This window comes from Heterodontus francisci, chromosome 18 (assembly GCF_036365525.1).
Source record: "Heterodontus francisci isolate sHetFra1 chromosome 18, sHetFra1.hap1, whole genome shotgun sequence".
Classification (NCBI taxonomy): Eukaryota; Metazoa; Chordata; class Chondrichthyes; order Heterodontiformes; family Heterodontidae; genus Heterodontus; species Heterodontus francisci.
The window spans coordinates 39866960-39879728 of NC_090388.1; the positions used below are offsets into that span (position 1 = coordinate 39866960).

General features: G+C 43.8%; 1 protein-coding gene across 1 annotated transcript in view; it reads left to right on the forward strand.

Moving 5' to 3' along the window:
* Window positions 1–618: 618 nt before the first annotated feature.
* bmt2 (base methyltransferase of 25S rRNA 2 homolog) overlaps window positions 619–12769 on the forward strand; it is a 177508-nt gene continuing 165357 nt past the window's right edge. The window contains exon 1 of the mRNA XM_068050577.1: window positions 619–809. Coding sequence (XP_067906678.1) covers window positions 638–809 — 172 coding nt within the window. The 5' untranslated portion in view covers window positions 619–637. The remainder of the gene's footprint in view (window positions 810–12769) is intronic.

Below are 12769 nucleotides of genomic sequence, written 5' to 3' on the forward strand. Positions count from 1 at the left end.
GTAGCCTGCTGCATAGTCAAACTATTGGTGGATACAAGGCGCATATTATTTGCCTTAATTTTTGTTTTGAAATGGTGTGTTCCCCCATTCCAAATCACAGAATTGTCCTTGATGCCACCCCAATATCATAATAGACTAACCCCTAAATTTATAACATTAAATAACAATATTATCCAGTATACATTACTAGTCCCTGTGGTGCCCACTGTGCGCTCCTTCTCCAGAGCCACCTGGTCGTGGCCAGTCTGAGAGTCAGAGCGACTTTCCCCCGGGCCACATCCAACCTTGACCCGTAGATTACCAACTTGGCCAGGTCTAGGAGCAGACCAGCAAGGTGGTCCTCCAACTTGACCATCAACCTCTGCACCAAGTGGTCAAAGACCAGGAGTGTGGGACTGTAGTGGAGCCAGAAGTTGAAAAGCTTCCCCCTTCAAATAGCATGTGTGTGATACTTTTGCTTCTGCTCTGCCCTGGAGTGGTGCCCCTTTTCAACTCTGCTGGTGACCTCACCAGGGTTGTTTGTGCGGTGTTGCTGTCAGTCTGCGCGCATCAACCAATGGGCTGCGCCTTTATCGAGTGGTGGGCGGAGCCGGAGCAGGAGCCGAGCCTTGCCGAGCGGAGTCGATTGGTCACCAGCATGGAGGAGGGTGACGGATGGCATAATGTCCGGGTTGCCGAGAGGGTTGCAGAGCCAGCGCCGATCGGTAGCCAGGCAGCGGCCTCTGAAGGGGACAGGAAGAGGGAGCAGGAGAAACTCTCTGGGGTTGTGAAGAATGTCCACAGGAAGCTGCGCAAGAAATATCGAGAAGGTAAAAAAAGAGGAAAGAAAGGGGGGCGGGGGAGTGAGTGAGGCCCCGGCTGAGCGAGCAAAGTGAGCCCGAGGAGTAGCAGGCAGCGCCTGGGGAGCGGGGAGGGACCAGCAGCAGCTGCTGGGTCCTCCCTGCTCAATACTCTCCTTCACTGGAAGTTACAACAGTGCAGCAGCCTCAGCTCTGTAGGTATGCTTTTTTTTATTCTTGTTTACATTCTCACTGCAATTCAGTTTTTTTTTGCAGTATATTAGCCCTCACATTGGTGTAATATAAACAAAAACGCTACTAGAAATCTTGCTTTACGGAGCAATCCAACCTTTTGCTGTCGATTTTTGATTTATTTTGTGATCTTTTGGACAACAATGACCCTTTTCAGTTTCCTTTTCCAGTAAATATTTTTCCCAGTTTGAGGTTCCTGCACACTAGAAATATGGTGAGGTGATGTCATAGATGTAATATTTTTCTTAAACAGACAATTTATGAGCATATGTAAGTTGTCAGTAAAGTATAATTTGCCCTCTGATTGCTGTTAATTGTATCAAGTGTGTGGAGAAATGAGTGGTGTATTCCAGGAGGCTGTCTGAACTATTTTGGAGTTTTTGCCCATTGGCTGAGCCAATATCAAATGCTCTTTGATTTTTTTTTTGGCTCATGATTGATTCTCAAAAATGCCTGAAATTTTTAATCCACCCGAGGACAGTGGAAGAAAGATGAGTTGGTTGTGTTGTAAGTTGTAGAGAGACCCAGAAAACTCTCCTGTTGTTTACTCCTCTACCATTAGATGGGGAAAATATTACAAATGTACTTCAGTTGTGAAATGCAGTTGGTTGTGGTGTAATAATTCTCAGTGCTAGTAGGAAAAAGTGTATTAGTCCACAAGCAGCATTAGTCATTGGTGGAGAACAAGTTGGCATCTGGGAACTTTCAAATGAGAAGTTCCTTGTGGCTTCCAGGACCCCCATCTAGAAGGTGTGTCTTGATCTATTCTTAAGATCACAGTCCCTCTAGAACTCATGACAAATGCTTAAAAGCCATGAAGTTTGTATGCGTCTGCTAACTTTATTGGATCTTTGAGTTTGTTAGCTGCAGCGGCTATCTGTAAAACATGAAATGCATAGCTGTGCAAATCTACATGTGTGGACTTATGATTACGACGTCAATCGAGGCCATTAACTTTAAAACGAGATATGAACCTCCCCGTGACTGATTAAAGAATCACATGACAAGATTTCACGTTTTAAGACTTTTACTATAACAAAACTAAAATCAACATTAACTGAACAGTACTTAGTAGGTAGCTATTACACTAAATTACCGAGAAAAGTATTTCCCATTAACTTATTAATACACTCGAAAACACCACACCATGTTTCTACGTTACACAGCGTTCTCAGCGAAAAGGTATCCTCGTGGTTAAAAGTCCCAACTCCTCCCAGCTGCAATGGGTTGGATCTCCCAGTGTCCCTCTCAAAGCCAGCATCCTTTTCACTCACTTCTTCCATGCACGTTCAACTGAACTTCAGTTAATGAGGCAATCTTTGGTGGCCCGGTTGGTCTTTTCTACTCTGCAAACCTCGAGCCTTTGAAACGTCCTCAAATCTTAGCAGTCGTTTGCTGTTTTGGTGATCTGAGAACAGTTGTTCCCTCAGAAATATAGACCACTTGGCACTCTTCCCCTCTCTTTAGACTGTGTAGTTGACTCCTGGTCTTGTTTCTTCCTTTCAGCCTCCAGGCCTAGGAAAGCCTGTTGAATTTATCCAAATCGAAAGTCAATAGTCGTTTGCCTTTTACCATTCTCAGAGACCATATGTCTGACCAGAGCAAAACCACCTGGGTCTTTCTTTGTTTCCAGGTGTTAACAATTGCAACTCCAATCTGCATTTAGAGCCCCTGGCTCCCAGTTTACAATCTGTGTGTTTGGGAGAGCGAAACCCATTGTCCTTTAAGTGCTAAAACTTTGCACCCTGCTTAAAAAAGGGTTTTTGATCTGGGTTCCTTGTTCTCATGGTAACCCAGACCCCAGCTTGTCACTTGGCAGATTTTGTATGAGGTCACATGTTTCTTTTGAATGTCCATTTAACACTGCATTAAATATTGCTGTTTTTCAAACAAAACTACACTACAAAGTCCAGAATTGATAATTATAAAAAAAATTAAAAGTTGAAATGCAGCACACTAATAATATTTGCATTTATAAACACTAAACGTTTCTGAGTTCCAGCATATGTTGAATTCACTTCTTTGAACAACAGAAATCCAACTCAAAGAATTCTATCAAAGTACTTTGTGATTTGTGAGATATTCGACTTGAGAAATATTTTATGCAAAAATGTTTCATCAGTATACGTTAACTTCTCAGCAACATTGTCCAATGTCAATAACAGTCCAGCAGCAAATTCTGTAGCACAGAATGGTGGGAAGAATCTTCTTCTTAGACAGTCCCTTGGGATCGAGGATGACTTACTTCCACTCCTGTTTGATGGGCTCTGAGATGGCTGATAAGTCCAATGCGTGATCTGCAGACTCTGCCACATGAGAGGCAGGTGGTGCTTGAAGGGTCAGGTGGATGTGTAGTTTGGAGGGTTGTGCGCTTCTTTCGATGCCTCGACTTCGCCTCCGCATGTTCCCGATGAAGTCCCTCGAGGTGTATGATGCCTTCTGGAATGAGCTTTCTCCATCTCGGACTGTCATGAGGCAGGGACTCCTACGAGTGAACAGGGATGTTTGATCTCTTCAGGGATGCCTCGAGGACATCTCTAAAGCGTTTCCGCTGTCCTCCTAGGAGTCTCCCGCCACGATCAAGTTCTGAGTAGAAAAGCTGCTTCGGAAGTCTGGTGTCAGGCATGCAAATGACATATCCCTCTCAGCGCTGCTGGCTTTGGGTGATTAGTGCCCTGATGCTGGGCAGGTTGGTTTGGGAGAGGACGCTGCTGTTGGACCAGTGCTTTGAGGTGCTTGCTGTAGGTTGTCCAGTCTCCAAAGCATTTAGGAGCGCAGGGATCACTGCTGCTCAATAAACCATGATATTAGTTTTGTGTTTGAGATCTTGATCCTCAAATACTCTCTTCCTCAGTCAGCCGAAGGCTGAGCTGGCACGTTGGAGGCTATGAGGAATCTCATGGTTTATGTCTGCTTTCGCTGAGGGGAGGCTTGCAAGATATGGAAAGAATCTTACTCTGGTTAGAACAAACAATTAACATAAGTGCATTTTTATTTATTGAATTTTGACCGGCTAGATAAGAGAACCGTACTGTTATTACTACTGTCACATTTTTGGGAGGATTGGTAGATACTTTAATGTAAAATTGAAGCCAAGTTGAAAATGGAAGATTACTGCAGTAATAACTACATTAATTGTACTGTAATTATGTTTTGCAAGTGGTTTAGAGTGGACAGCTGATGTTTCTTTGGTCAGCTGCTGTTTTGAGGTACACTCTGTTACCCAGTCCATCAGATCTACAAGGAACTTGTCTTGTATAGGTGAAAATAGAATGAAGTTATGGGATGAACCATGGTGGATATCGGTAATATAAAAGCAAAATACTGGAGATGCTGGAAATCTGAAATAAAGACAGTACTGGTAATACTCAGGTCAGGCAGCATCTGTGGAGAGAGAAGTAGAGTTAACATTTCAGGTCTGTGACATTGCATCAGAACTGGCAAAGGTTAGAAAAGTATAGGTTTTAAGCAAGTGGAGGAGTGGGGGGGGGGAGCATGGTTTGGTGGGGAAGAGAACAAAAGGGAACATGTGATAGGGCAAAGGGCAGGAGATTAAGTAACAAAGCTGTTATGGGACAAAGGCAAAGAATGTGTTAATGCTTGTGGTGAAAGACAAAGCATTAGTCCAGAGAGAGTGTTAACGACAGAGTAATGAGTAGCTCTGTCCACATGAAAAAAACAGGCACGTGGTTAAAAAAATAAAATAAAATATTAAAAGACCAGTCATGCTCTGAAATTGTTGAACTCAATGTTGTGTCCGCAAGGCTGTGCAGTGCCTAATCGAAAGATCAGGTGCTGCTCCCCGAGCTTGCATTGATGTTCAGTGGAACACTGCAGCAGGCCAAGGATAGAAATGTGGGCAGGGGGATGTGTTGAAATGGCAAACAACCGGAAGCTTGGGGTCATGCTTTCGGACTGAGCAGAGGTGTTCTGCAAAGTGGTCACCCAATCTGCATTTGGCATAGAGGCAACCGCATTGTGAGCAGCGAATACAGTATACTAAATTGAAGGAAGTACAAGTAAATCGCTGCTTCACCTGGAAGGAGTGTTTGGGGCTTTGGATGGTGAGAGAGGAGGTAAAAGCAGAGGTATTGTATCTCCTGCGATTGCATGGGAAGGTGTTTTGGGAAGGGGACAAGGTGTCGGGAGTGATGGAGGAGTGGACCGGGGTGTCGCAGAGGGAACGATCTCTTCGGAATGCTGACAGGAGAGGGGAAGGCAAGATGTGCTTGGTGGTGGCATCATGCTGGAGGTGGCGGAAATGGCAGAGGATGACCCTCGCGCTGGCCCCTGTCTCTGCCCCTCCCTCTCTCGCCACCAGCCCTCCACTGCTTCCAGGGCCCAGTTACCCCCGCACCCTGCTCCCTTGCCTCCACCTCAGGTGGCTCCTCCTCACTGATGGTGGCAGAGATGATGAGCCCGGGACCCGAGGTCCAGACTGGGTCCATACGCAGGCAGAGAGTGCTGAGCCTGGGACCCGAGCTCAAGGCCGCACTGGGAATGGACTTTGTGTGGGATGCGCTGGCAGACGTGCAGCTCAGCCCAGGCGACGCCACGTTACTAAAAGTGGCAGAACATCGGGTACTGAAGAATGTCTGCCATCTTGGTAAAGGAGGACACACGCAGTGAGACCTCTCTGCCATGTCAGTAAAGGAGCTACTGTCGTTGTCAGTCACAGAAGGTTTTGGCGGGCTGGAAGAACCAATGGCAGGTTTCCAGTGGAAATTTCTCGTCCTTGGCGAGCCAGATTCTGGCCTGCGAGCTGTATGTTAGACAACCCTGTTCTCTATCAACTCCACTTTCCTTTTCTACCCTCATATTCTTTATTTCTTTTCGTGCCCAAAAATCTGTTGATTACAGTCTTGAATATATTCACTAACTGAGCATCCACAGCCCTCTGCGGTAAAGAGTTCTAAAGCTTTGCAGCCCTTTGAAGAAATTTCTCCTCATCTCAGTCCTAATTTGCTGTCCCCTTATCCTGAGACTCTACCCCCTAATGTTTGATTCTCCAGCCAGGGGAAACAGCCTTTCAGCATGTACCCTGTCAAGCCCTCCAAGAATTTTATGCAGTTTAATGAGATTCACCTCTCGTGCTTCTAAACTCCAGAGAATATCGGCGCATTCTACTCCATCTCTCCTCATCAATTATTCCAGGAATCGGTCTAGTGAACCTTTGTTGCACCCCGTCTAAGGCAAGTATCTCCTTCCTTGGGTAAGGAGACCAAAACTCTGCACAGTACTCCAGGTGTGGTCTCACCAAAGCCCTATAGAATTGCAGCAAGACTTCCTTATTCTTATACTCCAACACCCTTGCAGTGAAGCCTAACTAATCTATTGCCTTTTCATTTCTTTATGTACATGCACGCTAACTTACCTGTGATTCATGTACAAAGCCACCCAAATCCCTCTGGATACCAACAGTTACTATTCTCTCACCTTTTAAAAATAAAAATTACTTCTCTATTCTTACTACTCCATTTGCAGCTTTCTTGCCCAATCACCTGTCTATATCTCTTTGGACGCTCAGTGCTTCCTGTCACAGATATTGTGGTGGTAATAACTCCACTTGAACTGAAAGCATCTTCTGGAGTCTGCACATATGCAGAATAACAGAAATCAAGAAGTTGCTGTCAGTGATTTTACACTTCTCCAGAAGGTATACTGTTTAAGCACCCCCAGACTGCAGTCAATGGAAATCACTCGAATTGATGAGAATTTCCACTCGTATGCTGTTAGTCTCACTGTAAAAACCTTTGCAGAGGTTGCCCCATGTTGAATGATGTGTAACTAGGTTTTCAATGGCGTACTAACTTCATAATTACTGCTTAACACCCCCACTGGCCCTAAGAAGCTAATTTTACATTTGTGGAATATCAAATTTCTCCATAATACCACATTTAAAAAAAAATTCTGTTAATTGTTTATTTTTATTTTAGCTCTGTCTTAATCCAATCATTTATTTCGCTATCTGAAAAGTTAAATTGAGTGAAGGATAATCAGTGCTTTTAACTTCCTGGTTTACTGTGTGTGAATACTTCAATGTGATTGGCTGCTTACCTGCTTGCTGACATCACTGCTGCCACATGCAAAGAGGTCCCATTGATTTACTGTCGGATTTAAACTGCTGCCGGGGAAGGGGAAAACCACCCCACAGAAATCGCTGGATCTTTGTGGGCAGCTTTTTTTGAGGTCATTGGTTAGCACACTTGCTTTACCACTGACTGCAGAATATGGGCTTTGTGATTTTCCAAGTGCCCTGTTATCATACCTTTAATAATGAGTCTAGCAATTTTCCGACTTATGATGTCAGGCCCACTGGCCTATCGTTCCCTGTTTTCTCTCTTCCTCCTTTCTTAAGGAACATAGGAGCAGGAGTAGGCCATTCGGCCCCTCGAGCCTGTTCCGCCATTCAACTGGATCATGGCTGATCATCTACCTCAATGCCATTTCCCCGCACTATCCCCAATATCCCTTGATATCTTTCATATCTAGAAATCTATTGATCTCTGACTTGAACATACTCAATGACTGAGCTTCCACAGCCCTCTGGGGTAGAGAATTCCAAAGATTCACTACCCTCTGAGTGAAGAAATTCCTCCTCATCTCAGTGGCCTACCTCTTATTCTGAGACACTGTTCTCCTCAGTTCTAGACCATCCAGCCAGGGGAAACATCTTTCATCAACCCTGTTGAGCCCTTTAAGAATTTTGGAAACTTCAGTGAGATCACCTCTCATTCTTCTAAGCCCTCGAGAATATAGGCCCAGTCTCCTCAATCTTTCCTCATAGGGCAATCCTGCCATCACAGGAATCAATCTGGTGAACCTTCGTTGTATTCCTCTACGGCAAATATATCCTTTCTTGGGTAAGGAGACCAAAACTGTAGACAATACTCCAGGTGTCTTCTCACCAAGGCTTTATACAATTGCAGCAAAACTTCTTTACTCCTTTACTTTAACAGCAGCATTCGCTTTGCTGCCTTCTAATCCACAGAGCGTTCTAGAATCTAGGAAATTTTGGAAGATCAAAACTAGTGCATCCACTCTTTTAAAACCTAGGGTGTAGGCCATCAGGTCCTGGTGATTTGTTGACTTTCAGTGCCATTAATTTCTGCAGTACTTTTTTTCTTTACTAGTATTAAAGCTTTAAGTTTCTCACTCTTATCAGACCCTTGGTTCCCCAGTTTCTGCTATGTTTTTGTTTTCTATTGTGAAAACAGACACAAAATATTTGTATAATATCTCTGCCATTTCCTTGTTTCCCTTTTATAATTTCTCCTGTCTCTGCCTTTACTTTCACTAATCTCTTGCTTTTTGCAGGCTTGTAAAAACTGTTACAATCTGTTTTTATATTTCTTGCTCGTTTACTCTCATTTTATTTTCTTTCCTCTTTATCACTTTCTTGGTCATCCTATGCTGATATTTTTAAAAGCCCTCCCCAATCCTCGTGCTTACTACTCTTTTTGACAACATTGAAAACTTTTAATCTACCATCCTTAACTTCTCCAGTTTGCTATGGCTACTTTTCCAGTGCAGTTTTTATTCCTCAAGGGCATGTGTGTTTGTTGATAATTAGTTAATTCACTAGGCACATCTTCAATTAGGTGGCTAGCTTATACAAGCAACCAAATTAAAGTAGCGAGATCTGGAAGGGTTAGTTTAAGTTCAAAAGTTTAATATCTGATTCGAAGTTCACTGGATTCTAATCTTAGGCAGGCTTGTGTAACACAACAACATTTTAGTTGTCCCGTTACTAAAATCTTAACTGTTCACAGAACACTCCTGCCTGGATGCAGATGACTAAATTAGCATTTAAAACATGCCATTCCCTTCACAGAAAATTTTTACTTGACTAATTGCTAATCAAGGATTTCATGGCCTATTACTCAGAGATGTTTTGTCTGCATAACAATTTCAGTTTTCAGTGCAGTGTACCTTTTTAGAACAGGGCAATAAGGGAAAAAAAACATCTATTGTCATGTTGCATTGGTACACTAAATAGCTGAGGTAGCAGTAGGTTTACAGTAACCACTGTGCATGTTGATGGTTCAGGCCTCTTAATTGGAAGTGAAAAAATACGACACAGTTATTAGCCTTGTTGATTTTCATGTGATATTTTGTAGCTTATCTAGCTGAAAAGCAGTGAACTAACTAGAACATGGTTGTAGTCTAATTTGAAAGGGTTCTTTAATTCAAAATAGTTGTTTGGTTTATTGTTTCCATTGAAGTTTTAACGACTGAATTTGAGGTTTTGATGTAATGCTAAATAGATTAGTTATTGTCAGAAGGTTTCAGTCACCAGTTATTTTTTCGAGCTTTGGAGGTCTGCATTCATACTGAGTCACAAAGTCAAAGAAACTAACTGGTGCGTTTTAATTAGATCACGAGTTAAAATTTAGGCACTTATTTACACAAGTGTTTATGGTAGAAATAATTGTATTTTAGGAATCCAGTTTTGTGACTTTCATTGTAAAATTAGGGGAAGAAAGCTTGCAGCATATAGATTTTTCGGGTTGTTGAAATTGTTAGATTAAGGACAGAGAAACAAGCAAAAGCAATTTGACTTCATTGTACTCAGTAGAAGTGTGTATCTTCTCATTGCAGGCACTCTTTGGTCTTGTAATTGGAGCAAAATCAGCGAGAAATTGCATCAAAAGGTGTCTGTTTATCAAAATAAACATAATAAATGTGGAATATCTAAAACGAGCCCAGCTTTCTTCTAAGGCCGCTGCTGAAAAATTGTTTCTCGACCATAATTTTTCAAGTTCTTCATTTTTAATGCACTTTCTCCATTCAGCTGTTGAAGAATTAATCAATTTATATATATCTGAATTGGTTTGCAGCAATTTTGTTTGTAATTGGCTGCTATAGCTTTAAGCGTGACCACTTGAGCTCTAAATATTTAGTTAGTAATGATTTTATTCCAGTGTTGCCCTTTTGCCCTGCCTCCCTTGAAGGCCACTTGTAGTTTACCCAAATGATCAAAGGAAGCGGAGTAGGCCACTTAGCCCCTTGAGCCTGTTACACCATTCAATGAGATTGTGGCTGATCTGTGACCTTACTCCATGTACCCACCTTTGTCCGTCTTCCTTAATATCTATGGATAACAATCTTAGCAATTTCAGATTTATGATTAACAATTAATCTAGTATCAGTTGCCGTTTGGGGAACAGATTTCCAAACTTTGCATGTGCGTGTCTCGCTACTGTTCCTGCCTCCACCACCTCCTCTAGCAGCTCATTCCAGCTACCCGCTATTCATTCTGTGAAAAAGTTACCCCTTTGATCCCCTTTAAATCTCCTCCCTCTCACTTTAAATCTATGCCCTCTAGTTTTAGTTACCCCTACCATGGGAAACCGACTCTGGCTATCTACCCTATCTATGCCTCTCATAATTTTATATACCTCTATCATATCCCCCTCAGCCTCCTTCGTTCCAGGGAAAACAGAGCCAGCCTATCCAATCTGTCTTTATAACTCAAGCCCTCCAAACCAGGCAACATCCTTGTGAATCTTTTCTGCACCCTCTCTAGCTTAATCACATTTTTTCTGTAGTGTGGCGACCAGAACTGCGCACAGTACTCCAAATGCGGCCTAACCAAAGTTATGTACAACTGTAACATGACGCCCCAACTCTTGTACTCAGTGCCTCGGCCGATGAAGGCAAGCATGCCATATGCCTTCTTCACCACCCTGTCTATCTGTGTTGCCACTTTCAAGGAACTATGTACTTGCACCCCAAGGTCTCTCTGCTCAAGAACACTCCCCAGGGCCCTGCCATTCACTGTATATGTCCTGCCCTGGTTTAACTTCCCAAAATGCATCACTTCACACTTGTCTGCATTAAATTCCATTTGCCACTCCCTTGTCCTCTTTCCCAGTTGATCTATATCCTGTTGTAACCTTAGACAACCTTCTTCACTGTCCGCTATACCACCAATTTTGCTGTCATCTGCAAACTTACTAATCATGCCCCTTACATTCACATCCAAGTCGTTAATATATATGACAAACAACAGAGGGCCCAGCACCCACCCCTGCGGCACACCACTGGTCACCGGCCTCCAATCTGAAAAACAACCCTCCACGACCACCCTCTGCCTCTTATCACCAAGCCAATTTTGTATCCAATTTGCTAGCTCACGCCCTGGATGCCATGTGTTCGAACCTTCTGGATCAGCCTACCATGAGGGACCTTGTCAGAGGCCTTGCTAACGTCCATGTAGACAACGTCCATCGCCCTGCCCTCGTCAATTCTCTTGGTCACCTCCTCGAAAAACTCAATCAAATTCGTGAGACATGATTTCCCACGCACAAAGCCATGCTGACTATCCCTAATCAGACCATGCCTTTCCAGATGCATATAAATCCTGTCTTTCAGAATCCCTTCCAATAACTTTCCCACCACTGATGTAAGGCTCACCGGCCTGTAGTTCCCTGGCTTATCCCTGTTGCCCTTCTGAAATAAAGGCACAACATTGTGGCGGCACAGTGGCGCAGTGGTTAGCACTGCAGCCTCACAGCTCCAGTGACCCGGGTTCAATTCTGGGTACTGCCTGTGTGGAGTTTGCAAGTTCTCCCTGTGTCTGCGTGGGTTTTCTCCGGGTGCTCCGGTTTCCTCCCACAAGCCAAAAGACTTGCAGGTTGGTAGGTAAATTGGCCATTATAAATTGCCACTAGTATAGGTAGGTGGTAGGGAAATATAGGGACAGGTGGGGATGTTTGGTAGGAATATGGGATTAGTGTAGGATTAGTATAAATGGGTGGTTGATGGTCAGCACAGACTCGGTGGGCTGAAGGGCCTGTTTCAGTGCTGTATCTCTAAACTAAACTAAACTAAACATTAGCTATCCTCCAGTCTTCCGGTACCTCACCCGTGGCTAACGATGATACAACAATCTCTGCCAGGGCCCCAGCAGTCTCCTCCCTTGCTTCCCATAGCATCCTAGGATACACCTGGTCAGGCCCTGGGGATTTATCCACTTTAATGCGCTTCAAAACCTCCATCACCTCCTCCTTTGTAATGTTGATATGCTCCAGGATATCGCTGTTCCCTCCCTTGAACTCTCTAGCTTCCATGACCTGCTCCACGGTAGATACGGATGAGAAATATTCATTTAAGACCTCGCCCATTTTCCGTGGCTCCATATCTTCTTCCTAAGTTTGGTGCATGTGTCAGGCTGGACAGTAAGTTTTGAGGGATGGTGAATAGGAACTTGACTCAGGACAGGATGAAGGTAGCAGAGTTTTGGATGAATTGCAGTTATCTTTGCAGTGGGATGCGGGGCAGGAGTAGTGTTGATGGGAGATGTGAGGCCAGTCAGAGGACCATTGTAATATTTGAGGCGACAAAGACATGGTTGAGGGTTTCAGTGGTAGATGGACTGAGGTAGGGGAGAAGGTGGGTGATGTTATGTACGTGGCAGCAGGCAGTTTGCCGATGGTGTCAGAAGCTCATCTTGGTGTTGAATAGGTTCCCAAGGTTGGGAAGGGTCTGATTCAGCCAGAGACAATGACTGGAAAGGGTTATGAAGTCATTGCCAAAGGCACAAGGTTTGTGGCGGGGGCCAAAGACAATAGCCTTGGTCTTTCCAACATTTAGCTGGAGAAAAGAAGCGGCTCATCCATAGCTGGATGCAAGACAAACAGTCTTACAGCACGGAGGCAGTGGAGGGGTTCAGAGAGATGATGATGAAGTAGAACTGGGTGTCATTAGCATATATGTGGAAGCTGACCCCTGTT